Raw genomic sequence first — 15,869 nt, 5'->3', positions numbered from 1 at the left:
CTGGGAAACGTGGAGCTCATCATAGATGGCTTCGCGATGGGATTCCCAAACTGCGGTGGGGCTATAGATGGAACTCACATCCCTATCCTGGGACCGGACCACCAGGCCAGCCAGTACATTAACCGAAAGGGCTACTTTTCAATGGTGCTGCAAGCACTGGTGGACTATAGGGGACGTTTTACAAACATCAACGTCGGATGGCCGGGCAAGGTTCATGACGCTCGTGTTTTCAGGAACTCTGGTCTGTTTAGACGGCTGCAGGAAGGTATTTACTTCCCGGACCACAAAATAACTGTTGGGGATGTGGAGATGCCTATAGTCATCCTCGGGGACCCAGCCTACCCACTAATGCCCTGGCTCATGAAGCCTTATACAGGCGCCCTGGACAGTGAAAAAGAACTCTTCAACTACCGGCTGAGCAAGTGCAGAATGGTGGTGGAGTGTGCTTTTGGACGTCTCAAGGGGAGATGGAGAACCTTACTGACTCGCTCTGATCTCAGCAAAACCAATATCCCCATTGTTATTGCAGCTTGCTGTGTGCTCCACAATCTGTGTGAGAGCAAGGGGGAGACCTTTATGGCGGGGTGGGAGGTTGAGGCAAATAGCCTGGCTGCTGATTACGCCCAGCCAGACAGCCGTGCGATTAGAAGAGCCCAGCGGGACGCGCTGTGCATCCGGGAGGCTTTGAAAGCTAGGTTCCTGAGTGAGCAGGGTAACCTGTGACTATTAAGTTTGTTTACAGAGAAGCTGAACCTGCCCCCATTTCTTTACCCAGTAAATGTTCACTATCCTCTCCACTTACATACCCCGTTCCCCCCCTTCCAACACACGTTTAAAAATAAAATCACTTGAAATTTGTTAATGAACACCGTTTTCTTTATTACTGTTTTCGCGGGAAAGTGTTGAACCTGGGACGCAGACTGTGGTGGGGAGCGGGTGTAGTGTAGTGATGCAAAGGACGCTTCTAAACTCCAGGAATGACAGGCTCCGCACTGGTGGACTGGTTGTTTCAACGGAGCCTGCCACCCCTCCTGTTCGGGACTCTGTGTGTGGGGGCTATGTGACTTTGTGGCAGGGGGAGGACGGTTACAGATCCCCTGCTGCGTGGCTCTGTGATCCAGGATAAGGACCGCTGCATAAGATTTCTAACCGCCCTCCCCCGCCACAAAGTCACATAGCCCCCCCACCCCCCTCCCCACACAGAACATGAAAACCACCTCCCAGACTGACCAGGGTAACTAGTGAATGCAATGTGTGTGTGCCCTGCTGCTGAACCTGCCCCCGCGTCTGTACCCTGGTAAAGGTGACTGTCCTGTCCAATTACCAACCCCCTTCCCCCCCTTCAAACAGACTCTCCTCTAAAAGAACATGATGGAAACAGTAATTAACAGAAACGTATTTTTTATTAGCAACTACACATGAAACTGGGGGATGAAACTGGGACGGGGGCTTGGGTGAGGGGGGAAGGAAAGGACTTATCAAATTTTGGGGAATGAGAGCCTTCTGGTACTTGAGCAGTCTGCAGGGGTGGAGTGAGAGTTTTCACGGACTCTGTTGCCCCCTCCTTCTTGGGACTTTGGGCGAGGGGGGTATGGGCCTTTGTGGCGGGGGAGGGCGGTTAGAGATAGACTGCAGTGGGGCTCTGTCCTCCTGCCTCCGGTCCTGCAGAACATCCACAAGGCGCCGGAGCGTGTCCGTTTGCTCCCTCATTAGTCCAAGCAGCGTTTGAGTCGCCTGCTGGTCTTCCTGCCGCCACCTCTCCTCCCGTTCCATGTGTGCTCGGTGCATTTGGGACAAGTTCTCCCTCCACTGGGTCTGCTGGGCTGCCTGGGATCGGGAGCAGCCCATAAGTTCCGAGAACATGTCCTCCCGTGTCCTCTTCTTCCTACGCCTAATCTGCGCTAGCCTCTGGGAGTGTGATGCCAGGGTAGTTCGGGAGACAGTAGCAGCTGTGGGATGGGGAAAAAGGAGTGAATTCCTCAGAAAGATAAATTTTTGGGTGAACAAAGAACATAGTCTTTCTCTGTGAACAAGACCATGCACAGCACCTATCACATGCGCACTCAGGACAAGGTCGGATTTTCAGCCTTCGCATTCAGTGCCTGGGGTCTTGCAGTGCAGATCAGACAAGCGGGACAGGACAGCGGAATTTGGGTAACAGGCTGACATGGTAAGCCGTAGACTTGTGGCTGCTTAAAACTTTAATAATAGCACTGGCCTCCTTTCACGTTCAAAGCAATGCCAGTCCCTGCTGCTAGCAATCCGGCAAGCATGAACTCTGCCCCTGTCCCACCCCCTCGCGGCTGTCCCAGGGAAAGATCCCTGTATGCTGCTCCTCTCCTGCCTCCACCGCGTGGCTCTAAACCGCCGGTTACAGTTCTGTAAAGGAACAGGCAAGCAGTCCCAATACTAACATTCCCCTACCTAATTCAAAGCAGGTCATCATGAGCGACATCACTCTGATGAGGATTTCAGAGACGGAGAAAGAACGGATGCTTCGGGAAAGCCTGCAAAGACCAGGGCCGTATGCCGCCATGCTCTGCAAGGCAATGATACCCTAGTACTTGATCGTCTCCTGGCGCGGAAACGTTTCCTACCACGGAGGACCCAATAAGGCCGCTCTCCCCAGGAACCTGATGCAAAGGCTTTCCAATTACCTCCAGGAGAGCTTCGTGGAGATGTCCCAGGAGGATTTCTGCTCTATCCCCGGACATATAGACCGGATTTTACTGTAGCTGCACTGGCAGGGACTAAACAGTAGAGCGCCTAGGGCAAAACAATCATGCTAAACCGGACATTGTTAGATTTTTTTTCAGTAGTTGCACTGCCAAGGACTGAAACGTTAAGCGCCTAGGGCAAAGTAATCATGAAAAACCCATTGTTAATATTGTTAATATTCCTGTTCTGTTAAAAATAAATGTTTACATGTTTAAAACACTTACTGACTGATCCTTCCCCTGATTCTGTGTCCGGGTTAACGCCTGGGGACGGTTGGTAGGGGATCTCTGTAAGGGTGATGAAGAGATTCTGGCTGTCGGGGAAATCAGCGTTGTAAGCGCTGTCGACTGCCTCGTCCTCCTCATCTCCTTCCTCATCTTCCCCGTCCGCTAACATGTCCGAGGAAGCGGCCGTCGACAATATCCCATCCTCAGAGTCCACGGTCAGTGGTGGGGTAGTGGTGGCGGCCGCACCTAGGATGGAATGCAGTGCCTCGTAGAAACGGGATGTGTGGGGCTGGGATCCGGAGCGTCCGTTTGCCTCTTTGGTCTTCTGGTAGCCTTGTCTCAGCTCCTTGATTTTCACGCGGCACTGCGTTGCATCCCGGCTGTATCCTCTCTCTGCCATGGCTTTAGAGATCTTCTCGTAGATCTTTGCATTCCGTCTTTTCGATCGCAGCTCGGAAAGCACGGACTCATCGCCCCACACAGCGATCAGATCCAAGACTTCCCGATCAGTCCATGCTGGGGCCCGCTTTCTATTCTGAGATTGCATGGCCATCTCTGCTGGAGAGCTCTGCATCGTTGCCAGTGCTGCTGAGCTCGCCACGATGTCCAAACAGGAAATGAGATTCAAACTGCCCAGACAGGAAAAGGAATTCAAATTTTCCCGGGGCTTTTCCTGTGTGGCTGGTCAGAGCATCCGAGCTCGGACTGCTGTCCAGAGCGTCAACAGAGTGGTGCACTGTGGGATAGCTCCCGGAGCTATTACCGTCGATTTCCATCCACACCTAGCCTAATTCGACATGGCCATGTCGAATTTAGCGCCACTCCCCTCGTTGGGGAGGAGTACAGAAGTCGAATTTAAGAGACCTCTATGTCAAACTAAATAGCTTCGTGGTGTGGACGGGTGCAGAGTTAATCCGATGTAACGGTGCTAAATTCGACATAAACTCCTAGCGTAGACCAGGCCTCAGATAAATGTTCCTTCTTCTAAGCTCTGCTGCTTAACTAATGTTAAAGGCCTTAACTCCTCAGCAAGGAGCACAAATTCATTAAAAATACTTAGTGAAGTCAGATAGTAGAACACAGTCTTTCAAATCGGTGTCAAAAGCATTTCCACAGTATAACTTAATGGTGAACATGAGTGTTTAAAAGAATTAAGAGTGAAATAAATTTTACAACTCTTACTAAATGTAAAGTATTCATTTGCATAAAACTTACCAGTTCTTTCTTAACCTAAATCAACAGATCTACAGAAAGTTTTTAGAGGGTTATGGATTTCCTGTAACAAACATTGTTTTGGAAAACATTGTTGCATGGTCTTGTGTACTTGAGGCGTTACGCTTTTCTTAAAGACATGTCCAACTCATATGTATTAGCAAGCCTCAGGTTACTGCAGAACTGGTCTACTCTCCAGTTAACATACTGTGTTGATTTGTGACGGGCCAAAGGAACATTTGATGGAACAAAAACTCCTATTTGACCAATAATATTAGTGTGGACATGACCAGAATCTATTAACATTACCAAAACTAAATGCCAGGAGCATCATTTGCTATGGGGTGGGGGGCAGTCGTATTTCTTCCTTTCCCCTGACTTTGGATGCAGTCATTAGGAAAGCAATAATTGCCCAATTTTTCTTATTTGTGTTGCTATTTGGTCTGTGTTGCTAAATAGTCTGTATGCTGACACATATTTCCCCCTCCTCCTGCCCCCAGAATTTTTCTGAAATTATGCCCTTGCTAAATGTATGTAATTCCTAACATTAGGGGCAAATGTTTCCATATCTTAAACCCTCTCCAGTTTTCACTGAAATTGCAAGGGTGTTGCTAAGGCCAGATTTGGTGTGTAAAGTTTGAGTTAATTAGAAGCCTACACTTTTAGCAATTGACATGTTGTAAATATGATGGTAAAGAGGTAATTTATCCTAAAGTATTTGTAGCCAGTGGGACAGATTCTTTCATGGAGGTTCAGAAAAGATGACTTTTGACGTTATTTAGATATTGAATTGCCCACATAATTACTTTTGGGACAATTCTTGAATAAGAAACTTGGGTAAATACGTGTGTGTGTGTGTGTGTGTGTGTGTGTATACATATTTTTTTTCTTACAGATTCCAAGCTGTATTGAAGACATTTTTAATGATGATCGTTGCATCAATCTCACACAGCAGGTAACAAGAGTAACTAAGGATAAGATGTTTGTATAGGAATATTATTACAGATACTTTTGTGTACAAGAAAAATAAATTTCTGCTATTTGTACTCTTGCAGACGCCGTCCTTTTGGATTTTAGCTCGAGCTGTAAAAGAATTTGTAGCAAAAGAGGGGCAAGGAAATTTACCTGTCCGGGGCACTATTCCTGATATGATAGCAGATTCGGGTAAATTTATCAAATTGCAAAATGTGTAAGTATTTGAGTTTTTTCTTCAAAGACAATCAGCATTATAGTAATGGAGGGCATTGATTTAGATTTCACAGGATGGGCCAAATTCTCAGAAGCCATTTCTAAAAAAAAAAAAAAATTAGACTGTAGATGGTGCTACAACCTGGTCCTACCCTCCTATCTGGATGGACGCCAGTTTGTTTTGATTGGATCCAACTGCTGAAGCCCACATGCCTCTTAGCACCCTGGTTCTGGGAAGTGATCACTGTTCCTACCTCTGGGTCTCTTAAGCATGTCTGAGGCAGGGATCGGCAACCTTTGGCATGCGGCCCGTCAGGGAAAGCCACTGGTGGGCTGGGACGGTTTGTTTACCTGCAGCATCCGCAGGTTCGGCCGATCGCAGCTTCCACTGGCCGCGGTTCGCTGTTGCAGGCCAATGGGGGCTGCGGGAAGCGGCGTGGGCTGGGCCATCACTTCCCGCAGCCCCCCATTGGCAATACACATTTAGCAAAGGAAGTTCTTCACCATAAACACTTACTTTTAAGCAGCACTAGTGTTTCTTGAGAAAAATGCAAACAGTCCTGAACACGTTGCCCCTCAGTGGGACTTCATGACCCCTATGAGTCTCCTCTGTGTAGTCTGAATCCTGGGCTTGACTTCTAGACTTCTGGCAGTAGAATTCCTTGTCTGTCCACTGCCCATCCACCACATGCTTTAAGCAGCCTTCTTTTAAAAGTCTATCACCTTTCTTCCTGCTGCACTTCCATTGACAAATTTTTAGGCTCCAAATTCAGTAGGAAAAAAGTTGTTCAGTGTTAGCGGCCCTTGATTGCTCCATCACAGCTTCCTGGACATAGCTTTGGCTACAAAGTAAATGTACTAATCTACAACAACAGTTGCAATCATAAATGACATTCATAAAACAAAACAGAATTAATAATTCAATACAGACATGTCCCCAAAACTGTCATAGATGGCATTAAAATATAATGTAGATTAGATTTTAATATATTTGGGAGGAGTTCTGTAAAAATGTTTTTCCTTGGGAGGAAGGGGGAGAGAGAGCGTCCCCCTGTGAGAGTTCTTCCGTGTAAGGAGAGAGAAAATTAACCTGTTGCCTTATCCTGCAAAAATGAAACCATAGCAAAGTATTAAGTGAATTATTGGATTTGCATAGGTATGAAAGACATTTTTAGTTCTCTAAATTCTTGAAGGCCTATATTGTTTTACAAACCTATTTTGTAAAATTAGAAATAATTCCTTGATACGCTTCAGTTTATATTTAAAAGGAGTATTAGCATAATGTTTCATTCATTCCCGAAAAAAAAATATTGAAAATAACTATTTAAGATATGAGAGAGATAAGGTAAGTGAGGAAATCTCTTATTAGACCAACTTCCGTAGGTGAAGGGACAACCTTTTGAGCTTCCCAGAGCTCTTCCTCAGGTTTGGAGAAAGTCACCAGTGTGTCTGAGCTAAATACAAGGTGACAAATTGTTAAGCATAAGGGTTTCCATGCATGCTGTTGGAGACCATTTAAAATGAAGTGGGCAATTAAGGATTAGAAGGCAGTAGGGGATGTTATAAATTGTTGTAGTGAGCCATAAAACCAGTGTCTCTGTTAAGTACATGGCTTTTAGTGTTCAGCAGAGTTATGAATTTCAGTTCCTAGGCTTGTTTTTTGAAAGTGTTGTGCAGGTTTCCTTTGAGGATGAGGATTGAGAAGCCAGATATGGAGTGATCATTTTGTGAAAAGTGTTTTGCCCATGGGCTGTAGGGTCTTTTATAATTTTTCTTCGTGAGCTCATTTGAGAGAGTAGTGATTATCTGGTTTCATCCACATAGCTGTTGGAGTATTTAATGCACTGGATGAGGTATACCACATTTTGTGATAGGAACGTGTGTGTGACCCAGGGATCTTGAAAGGTGTGTTGGGGGGAGGTATTGGTCATTGTAGCAATGAAGATATGGCTGCAGGTTTTTCATGGATTCTGGCAGGGTCTGCTGCTGCTTTGAGTTGGTGTGTCCTGGTCTGTGGGGAGCCTGCTTCTGATGATGAGCTTGAGGGCGGGGGAGTTGTTTGAATGCCAGAAGAAGGCATTTGGGAAAGATTTCTTTCAGGATGTGGTCCCCATCAAAGATGGGTTGTTTGATAAAAGCATTAATTGTTTGATATCCCATATGTGTTCTAGAGTGGGATAGCAGGTAACAGCTAGGGTTGTGTGGTCAGTGGGTTTGGGTTTTTTTATTTATTTTTTCTTCTGTATTGAAGCAGGTTCCTTCAGGGGTATTTGGTGGGATGTCATTGTTTAGTGAAGGCAGTTTTAAGTGTGTTTAGATATGTATCCCAGAATTTCTCTTTGGAGCAAATTCTGTGGTATCTGAGTGCCTGGCTATAGACAACAGGCTTCTTGGTGTGTCTGGGATGGTTGCTGGTTCCGTGGAAGTAAGTGTATTGATCTGTGGGATTTTTGTGTATAGTCAGTTGTTGGGTTCCATTGTTGCAGCTGATCTTGGTGTCCAGGAAGTTGATGCTGGTATGGTATTGGTTTTCTAGAAAGAGTTTGGTGGTTGAAGCTGTGGTGGAAATCTGTGAAGGAGTTTAGGTTGTCTCTCCAGAGGATGAAAATATCAACATATCTCAGGTATAGCATTGGTTTTATGGTGTATTTGTCCAGAAATTCTTCTCGAGATGGCCCATGAAAAGGTTGGTATATTAGGGAGCCATCCTAGTACCCACAGCTGTTCCCATTGTTTGGGCAAAGTGATTGTTGTTAAATGTAAACTTGTGGGTGAAGATGAAAGGGATCAGTTTGATGTGTTTGGGTTGGATTTTCGAGCACTGTTCATTATCTTGTACGGTGTTTGAAGCAGGCAGCAATGCCATCATGGTGAGGGATGTTGGTGTATAAGGAGATGACATCCATGCAGAGGTGAAAGTAAGCCAGTCCGGCATACCGGCAAGAGATGGTACGCCATGCCGGACTGGACCGGCTTCTCCAGTGGTGATTTAAAGGGCCCAGGGCTTCAGCCACTGCGGGGAGCCCCGGACCCTTTAAATCACCGCTGGAGCTCCGGCAGCCGGGCTCGGATGGGGATTTAAAGGTCCCGGAGCTCCGGCCCTGCAGCGGAGCTCCGGCAGTGCTTTAAAGGGCCCGGGGCTTCCCGCAGTGGCCGGAGCCTCTGGCCCTTTAAATTGCTGCCGGAGCCCTGCCGCCGCTACCCCAGCGGCGATTTAAAGGGCCCAGGGCTCCCCTCAGTGGCAGGAGCACCAGGCCCTTTAAATCCCCGCCCGAGCCTGGCTGCCGGAGCCGGGCTCCGATGGGGATTTAAAAGGCCCAGGGCTTCCCGCAGCAGTTGGAGCCCTGGGCCCTTTAAATCACCTCCGGAGCCCTGCCGCCACTATCCCGGGGTTCCCAGATGCCTCTGCAGCTGGTAGCTCTGGGGTGATTTAAAGGCCCTGGGGCTCCCAGCCACAGCTGGAGCCCCAGGGCCTTTAAATCTTGAAAGGCCCCGCCTCTTCCAGTTGAGGCCCCACCTCTTCCAGTTGAGGCCCCATCCCGCTCAGGACTCCTGCGTACCGGTAAGTCCTTTAATTTACCTTCACCCCTGTATCCATGGTGGCAATGATGGTTTTCTGGGAGAGGTTGCTGATGTTCTTGAGTTTCTTGAGGAAGTCAGTTGTGTCTTGGAGGAAGCTGGCCTTTTGTGTGGCATATGGTTTGAGGATGGTTTCTGAGAGTCCTGATATTCCTTCAGTAAAAGTGTTGTGGCCAGATATGATGGGTCTGCCTGGGTTCCCTTGTTATTTAAGGTATAGCACTTTGAGCTTCATAGTGTGTCCTGCTACTGAGGTGCGTGGGTTGCTGCCCAAAGAATTAATATAATATAATTAAAACATCATAAAATACAATATAAAAATTGGTCAGTTGTATTTGTATAGTATACTTGGTTCAATGTTTTCTTTAGTGCTGGTCCTCTCATTGTTGAAAGGAATTAGTATTTTTTGCCCTGTAACTTTCCACAGTAATATTCCTTTTAATGCTTACTAATGGCAAAGTCATTCCAGTGCACTGAGTTATGAAGCTGCTTCTACAAGTAACTTAGAGCTACAGCAAAACAGTCATGTGATTGGTACCATTGGCTCTTCTGCTGCTGAGGTATCTGATCTTCTGACTTTATTCATGTTTACAACAGATAGGGTAAGAATGGTTATAAAAGTGTTGTTCAATTTTAGGCTCTTAAAATAAAACTGTAGCTTTAAACTACAGTTTAAACTATTAAAACTATTTCTTACCCTTTACAGATACCGTGAAAAAGCAAAGAAAGATGCTGCTGCTGTGGGTAACCATGCTGCTAAATTGTTACAGTCAATAGGCAAGGTAGTTACGTTAGAACCTCATTTAATTTCTCTCAAAAGGACAATAATTTTCCATGTAGTCCGTAAAGAATGGGGAAAGGAGCAAAATAGAGACAGTAAAGAGCTGACTTAACTACCACATTCTCTTGGAGAGTCTTACTAAAGTTCTAATATGATTTCACTATACGTACAGTGTGTGTATTTCTGCATTGTTTGTACTTTCCTGTGACTATTTAGAATGTTAAGTGAAAGGGACATATGAACACATAATAAGTCTTCCTTGGATAACATTTGATCTAACATCCATTTCAGTATAATTTTGAAAATGTAAATCTTCTAACCATTGTCTTGTGCAGGAACAAACATATTCTTGTTCCTTGCAGGCACCAGAGTCAATTTCACAGAAAGAGTTAAAATTGCTTTGTAAGTATCTTTGGATTTTACATTACGTCATTCTTGTTTTATGCACATACAAATTTTCAGGAAGTCTTAAAATTATTCACAGTGTAGCTATATTAATCTCTAGCTCAGTATTTGAATCAAATGTTGTGCCTCTTCCTGAGAAGTAATGGACACAAATATCTCCCACTGACTTCAATAGAAGTTGCAAGTGCTTAGTACCTGTCAGAATAAGGTGCATGGAAAGCTATAGGCAGATGCCTGAATGTTATATGCCCACAAAAATAAAATAAATAAAATTAATTACTGATGATTCTGGATGGAACTATTGTTCATTTGGGCAAAGTTTGTTTTACCCTTGTATATTAATAAATACTAGGGCATATGACAAGGAAAACAGCAGCCATCTGAAACTATAAGTATTTGTTGTATTTGAAGTGCTGTAGTTGTGGCATGTATTTAGAGTTTTTGGTTTGTTTGAGGTGGTTTTTTCCCCCCTTCCCTATGTTCATCCATATTTGTCTATTTTTTTCTTCCCCTTTCTGCCATTTTACCACTGCCACAGGTTCACTCTTGCCCATCCCCAACCACTGATTTTTTTAGAATGTTGCTCTCTCTAGATTGCCTGTTGCCACAGAGAGAGTAGGCAGTGCTGCAGGAAGCAGCACTATTTAGTGCAACTTAGGAAAGAGAACAGCTTTTGGGAGGATGGAGGAAGAAAATGTGGGGCTGATGCCTGTGGTCCAACAGATGACCATAAAAGAGGAGGAGGGTAGGGCATCATCCTTTCTGGAGTCTGGTACCACATGTATTGACAATCCTTATCACAGTGCAATAGGCAACATGACTGGAATTTTGAAGTACACAAATATAGAACATTTTAATAAAACTATTTACCTTCTAAAAGATTTTATTACATTGCACCACTGAAGAAATACAATAAAAACTAAAATAACATCAGTTGGTGATAGATTTACTCTACATTGTTTAACAGTAAGTAAATTCTGAAATGCTGAAGAAAATATTGCAACTTTTTAACCAGTGCTCCAATATTTCTTTTCTGTGTTCTTTGTTCAGGCAGCAACTCAGCGTTTCTTCGAGTAGTGCGGTGTAGATCCCTTTCTGAAGAGTATGGTTTAAATACATTTAACAAGGATGAAATTAGTAAGGACTTTCTATTTTTATTTATTCGTAGTTTTTCTTTGAACCTCTTTCTTTTATCATGAAACCATACTTAAACAGAAAATACATATTGTATATATTTCAAAGCATAATTTAAAAATATTTTTTATGACAATTTTGTTTTAAAAGCTCAAAGATGAGCCACTGAATTAATGTGTGTGGTAGTTTTCCCTGGCAGATATTTTCTCTTCAGCAGCCATGTAAGTAAAACATTCATCCTCATCAAGGTGTTATAGTCTTTAAATTATATTCTCTCCTGTCTGACTTAAGTTTTTTGTAACAGGAGCTAGAAAGGTTCTTCCTCAGGAGCAAATATTTAATTATCTTTTTTTAGCTACTGACAGTTGTTGTATTTTGTGAATAAATTATGTGGCAAAGTATCATTTAATAAAAATTAGGCAAATAACTGCTACAGACTTTTCAAACATACATAACTCCAAATTCCAAGGTAAATACTAAAAGGGAAACAGCAGTCATTTAGAAAAACAGCACTCATTTAGTATGTGTCTTTTCAGTCTTGTCATAATGTTTTGGCCAAAAGAATGGTTTTTTGTTTATCGCATTCACAAAGTACATAAGTAAAATTTCCTTGAACTGGTTCATATTATGTTGGGTACAATAATTCAGGAACTTGTTTAATTTTACATTTAAAAAGTTCAATATGTATTGTCCCTACATCATTTTTTGTGCCTATCTTAAGGAGACTTCCATTTATTATATAATTATTGCCCTTAGTGTTTCTTTTGTAAATATACATTATAAATAGGCTTGGAAGGATTAGATTTGTATTGGTAAACATTGATTTCATGAATGGAAAATGAACAAAAAAAATAGTTCCATTGATTTAAAAATCAAAATTTACAGATAAGCAAAATCTTCTTGAAGTAAGAGTTTGACTTTAGGATATTTCCTTTGTGTATTTTGATGTAATGTTGACAATTTGTTTTTTAATGGTTATAAAGTTTAACTTTTTGATTCTCAATGTCTACTGTCTTTAAAATAATTGGCTGACCTCCCCCCCTCCCCCCCAATTTCCTGCAACTGTGTATATCTAAATCAACAAAAATATTTTAAAATGCTTAAAAATAGACTATTATCCATCACAATTATAAAAATATAAAAATAAAGTTCTGCCAAGTGTAATTATGAAACTCGAATTGTGACTAGAGGTAAATATCACAACCAAGCAATTGTTGGCATTGGTGGAGTTTAAGTAAGAACAGGTGGACCGCTCCAAACTGAGATTATATAAAAATATATGGGTACATAACATTTAGTATACTTCGTCACTTACATATCTAAACAATCCATCACTAAAACTTGAAGGGGAGACCTCTCAGTTGTCTCCCATGGGGGTGTGGTGGCGAAACCGTAAAAAATGCGTTTTACATTCAAGCAAATGTGAAATACTTTTATCATTCCATCTATTTCCAAGTCTATTTTAAACCAATTTAAAATCTGTATTTTGTTTTTTTTTGTTTGTTTTTTTGTTTTTTTAATCATTTTCAGTTTCCAGCATGGATAATCCAGACAGTGAGATAGTGCTATACTTAATGCTACGAGCTGTGGATAGATTTTATAAACAGCATGGTAGATACCCAGGTAGGTTATTACCATAGTTTTAGATACATATTAGTCACTCTAGGAAATATACTGATCTAATTTATGATACAGTAATACATATGAACTATAAAAATGATTAAGTAAATATTTGAACTAAACTAGAGTACGTTTATTGTGCAAATATTACAAAGTGACCAGATGCTTAAGATTAACAAATGAATGCAGATTGATGATGATGGTTTTAATTGCTTGTAAAAATTAGTTAAATTACATGACGATTTAGTATTCTGCTGAATGAACATCATCAGTGGTATTTGATTGTTCAGTATTGTTAGAGCTAAAATTAAATACGAATGTATGTTACTTGAATAAAAATGTTAATGACTGCAATAACAAACAAGGTAATCATAGCACAATTTTAAAAAATTATTGGTTGTGTTAACTCTGGCATATTAAAGTCCAATGAGGAGAAATGGCTCATAATTTATGTCCTAGGTGTGTATAACTACCAAGTGGAAGATGATATTGGAAAATTGAAATCTTGCCTCAGTGGTTTTCTTCAGGAATATGGGCTGTCTGTAACAGTGAAGGATGATTATGTCCATGAATTGTAAGTATTGTATGATAAGATGTCACTTGCATTACTTTATTTAAACTGCCCTAAAATACTAATTATTTTACTTTTTGCTATCTAGTTGTCGCTATGGAGCTGCTGAGCCACATACTATCGCTGCATTCTTGGGAGGTAAGAATACCACTTTATTTTCACAGGTCCATTTAGAACTGTCAACCGAGCTATTTTTGAGCCCAATATTTATTATTTTAATGGAATTCCTCTTCAGTATATTTGGAGCAAAGGGAATAACTATGGGCTGCAGACAAAGACTGCATTAGTACTGCAACATTTTAAAGTCGGTGTGTCATATGCTATATGGAAAAAGTTGTCTGAGAAAGTGATCAGATTGGAATAAAAGAAATAATGGGAAATTACAAAATGACCTTATTAGGCCAGTTATACTACTTGTACTTTTATTACTCTAGTTTAAAATAAAATTTATAATGTGTATATGTGACTAGTGAAAGTATAAAAATCTGAAGCATTGACGGAAACAATAGTACAATATGACTAATTTTAATTTAGTTCTAATTTCAGTGTAGACATTGCTAACTCTGCGAACTTTGTAAATCTGTACCTAACCAACATTGCCTTATTTCAGGCTGCAATAAATATTTTATAACCAAGATGTAAATCATTTTGAAATGTATATAATAGAAGTATTATTGCAATCTTAACTGTTTTTACTTACTTGTCTTCTTACAGTACCAGTTGAAGTGTTAGTTATATAAACAACTTGGATTTTTTTTAAAGGTTAAAGAAAATTCTATTGCCATGGGTGTACGTGGTACTTTAGAAAAATGTATAAAGACAAGATCAGGGTTCTTAAGAGTTTATAATGGCAAAGAAAACGTGAACACAGTATTTTTATAGAGGTATTAAAAGGGGTTATAGCAATAAAATAAAATTTAAGAGCTTGTTCAACAGTTAAAGAAATAAAACGTAGAGAAGCTAATTACTAGCTAAATTTTCTATCACCTGAATTTTCCAATACTCAGACTCTGGACTGCATAATCTCTTTTGAAAGGAAAGGGGATTATTGAATGGGAGGGGAGGAAATGTTTTAGAAAAATGGTTGATTAGGAAAAAAATCAGGTTAGGGGATGTAGACACTTCTCTTGCATTAATTCAGAAAGATCAGTTTCTTTTTCACCAGTTCACATGATAAAATATTTACATAAACTTATATGTATATGCCTTTTTAAAAAATTGAATTGAAAAACAAATACCAAATCACTTTTTGCCCTGATTCAGGAAAGCATTTAAACTCAGTCTGTCAAACTGTTTCATCTTTATATTGAAATCTGCACCAGATACTGTTGCTCTTGTGGTTTTTTTTTTTAAATATAATTACCTGCCAACGTTATTCTTTTTCCCCCTTCACTTTAATAGGTGCTGCTGCTCAAGAGGTTGTCAAAGTAATTACAGGACAATTTGTAATTTTTAATAACACCTATATTTACAGTGGAATGTCACAGACATCAGCAACTTTCCAGTTATAGAACAACTATGGTATATATGTTGGAAATTGTAATTGCCGTCAGGTTTGCTCCATTCTGTAAAATATCACTAGTGTGGTGTGGTACCAATAACTAAACTCTTCTGTATTTTCCTCCATATTAAAATCTTATTGCAAATAAAGGGTACTCTTATTTTATTCTGAGGACAAGACAAGTAAATCACACCATAAAATGGAAGATATTTGTTTTCATGTAATATGTAGAATTTTCTGACCATTATTTCTTCAAGTGTCTTCAAACAATGCACTGTCTATTCTGTGGTAACAGAACTTAAATTTAGTCACTTACACCTTGCTGACTTATGTCAAAGCAGAGACTTGTTGAACCACTCTACTTGGTCCATAATTAGCCTCTTTATAAAAGCGTCTAAGCAAAATAATTATAAACCCTTGTACCTGAAACCTGTTAATGTAAGGAAGTACTAGAACAGTATTTTAATTGGGAGTATAATAAGCTATGGGGAAATAATCCTCTTAAACCTGGGCCCTATGGCACAAGAGGGAGAATTGGCATCATCCTGCCACAACTATGCAGCTTTGTGCAGTAATCCCAAAATGCTGAAGACTGTGATAGTATTAAAAGCATTTTGGATGGAAACAGGTGAGAGAGAGATGGGGGGGGGGGGTGCTTTCATCCTTACCACCTTTACCAGAAGAAACCCACCAAGCAGTGAGTCATCAATCAATGTTCCCAAGGAAGGTTGTAGAAGACTCGCTACAGGTGCATGAAGAGGCAGCGCGCCTAACCCCTCAGTACGGCCAGCTCTCCCTGGGGAGGGGAGGACAGTGCGTGGGGACCGTGTTAAATGTTGCGCGGGGGGGGGGGGGGGTTGCGTGGCGAACTCGGCGCTAGTTCGTAAAGGCCGTGCCCTACATTTCAGCTTGGACCGGGGCAGAGGTTAGGGG

General features: G+C 41.5%; 1 protein-coding gene across 1 annotated transcript in view; it reads left to right on the top strand.

Moving 5' to 3' along the window:
* Positions 1 to 15,070, top strand: part of NAE1 (NEDD8 activating enzyme E1 subunit 1) — a 28,352-nt gene extending 13,282 nt beyond the window's left edge. The window contains exons 12-20 of the mRNA XM_065416476.1: positions 5,053 to 5,112; positions 5,213 to 5,346; positions 9,631 to 9,706; positions 10,068 to 10,107; positions 11,161 to 11,247; positions 12,775 to 12,867; positions 13,324 to 13,438; positions 13,524 to 13,573; positions 14,837 to 15,070. Of these exons, the coding sequence (XP_065272548.1) occupies positions 5,053 to 5,112; positions 5,213 to 5,346; positions 9,631 to 9,706; positions 10,068 to 10,107; positions 11,161 to 11,247; positions 12,775 to 12,867; positions 13,324 to 13,438; positions 13,524 to 13,573; positions 14,837 to 14,946 (765 nt within the window). The 3' untranslated portion in view covers positions 14,947 to 15,070. The remainder of the gene's footprint in view (positions 1 to 5,052; positions 5,113 to 5,212; positions 5,347 to 9,630; positions 9,707 to 10,067; positions 10,108 to 11,160; positions 11,248 to 12,774; positions 12,868 to 13,323; positions 13,439 to 13,523; positions 13,574 to 14,836) is intronic.
* The last annotated feature ends 799 nt before the right edge of the window (positions 15,071 to 15,869 follow it).

Source organism: Emys orbicularis, chromosome 14, assembly GCF_028017835.1.
Source record: "Emys orbicularis isolate rEmyOrb1 chromosome 14, rEmyOrb1.hap1, whole genome shotgun sequence".
Taxonomy (NCBI): domain Eukaryota; kingdom Metazoa; phylum Chordata; order Testudines; family Emydidae; genus Emys; species Emys orbicularis.
Note: the sequence above shows the minus strand (reverse complement) of the source record. Positions and strands in the feature narration are given on the sequence as shown.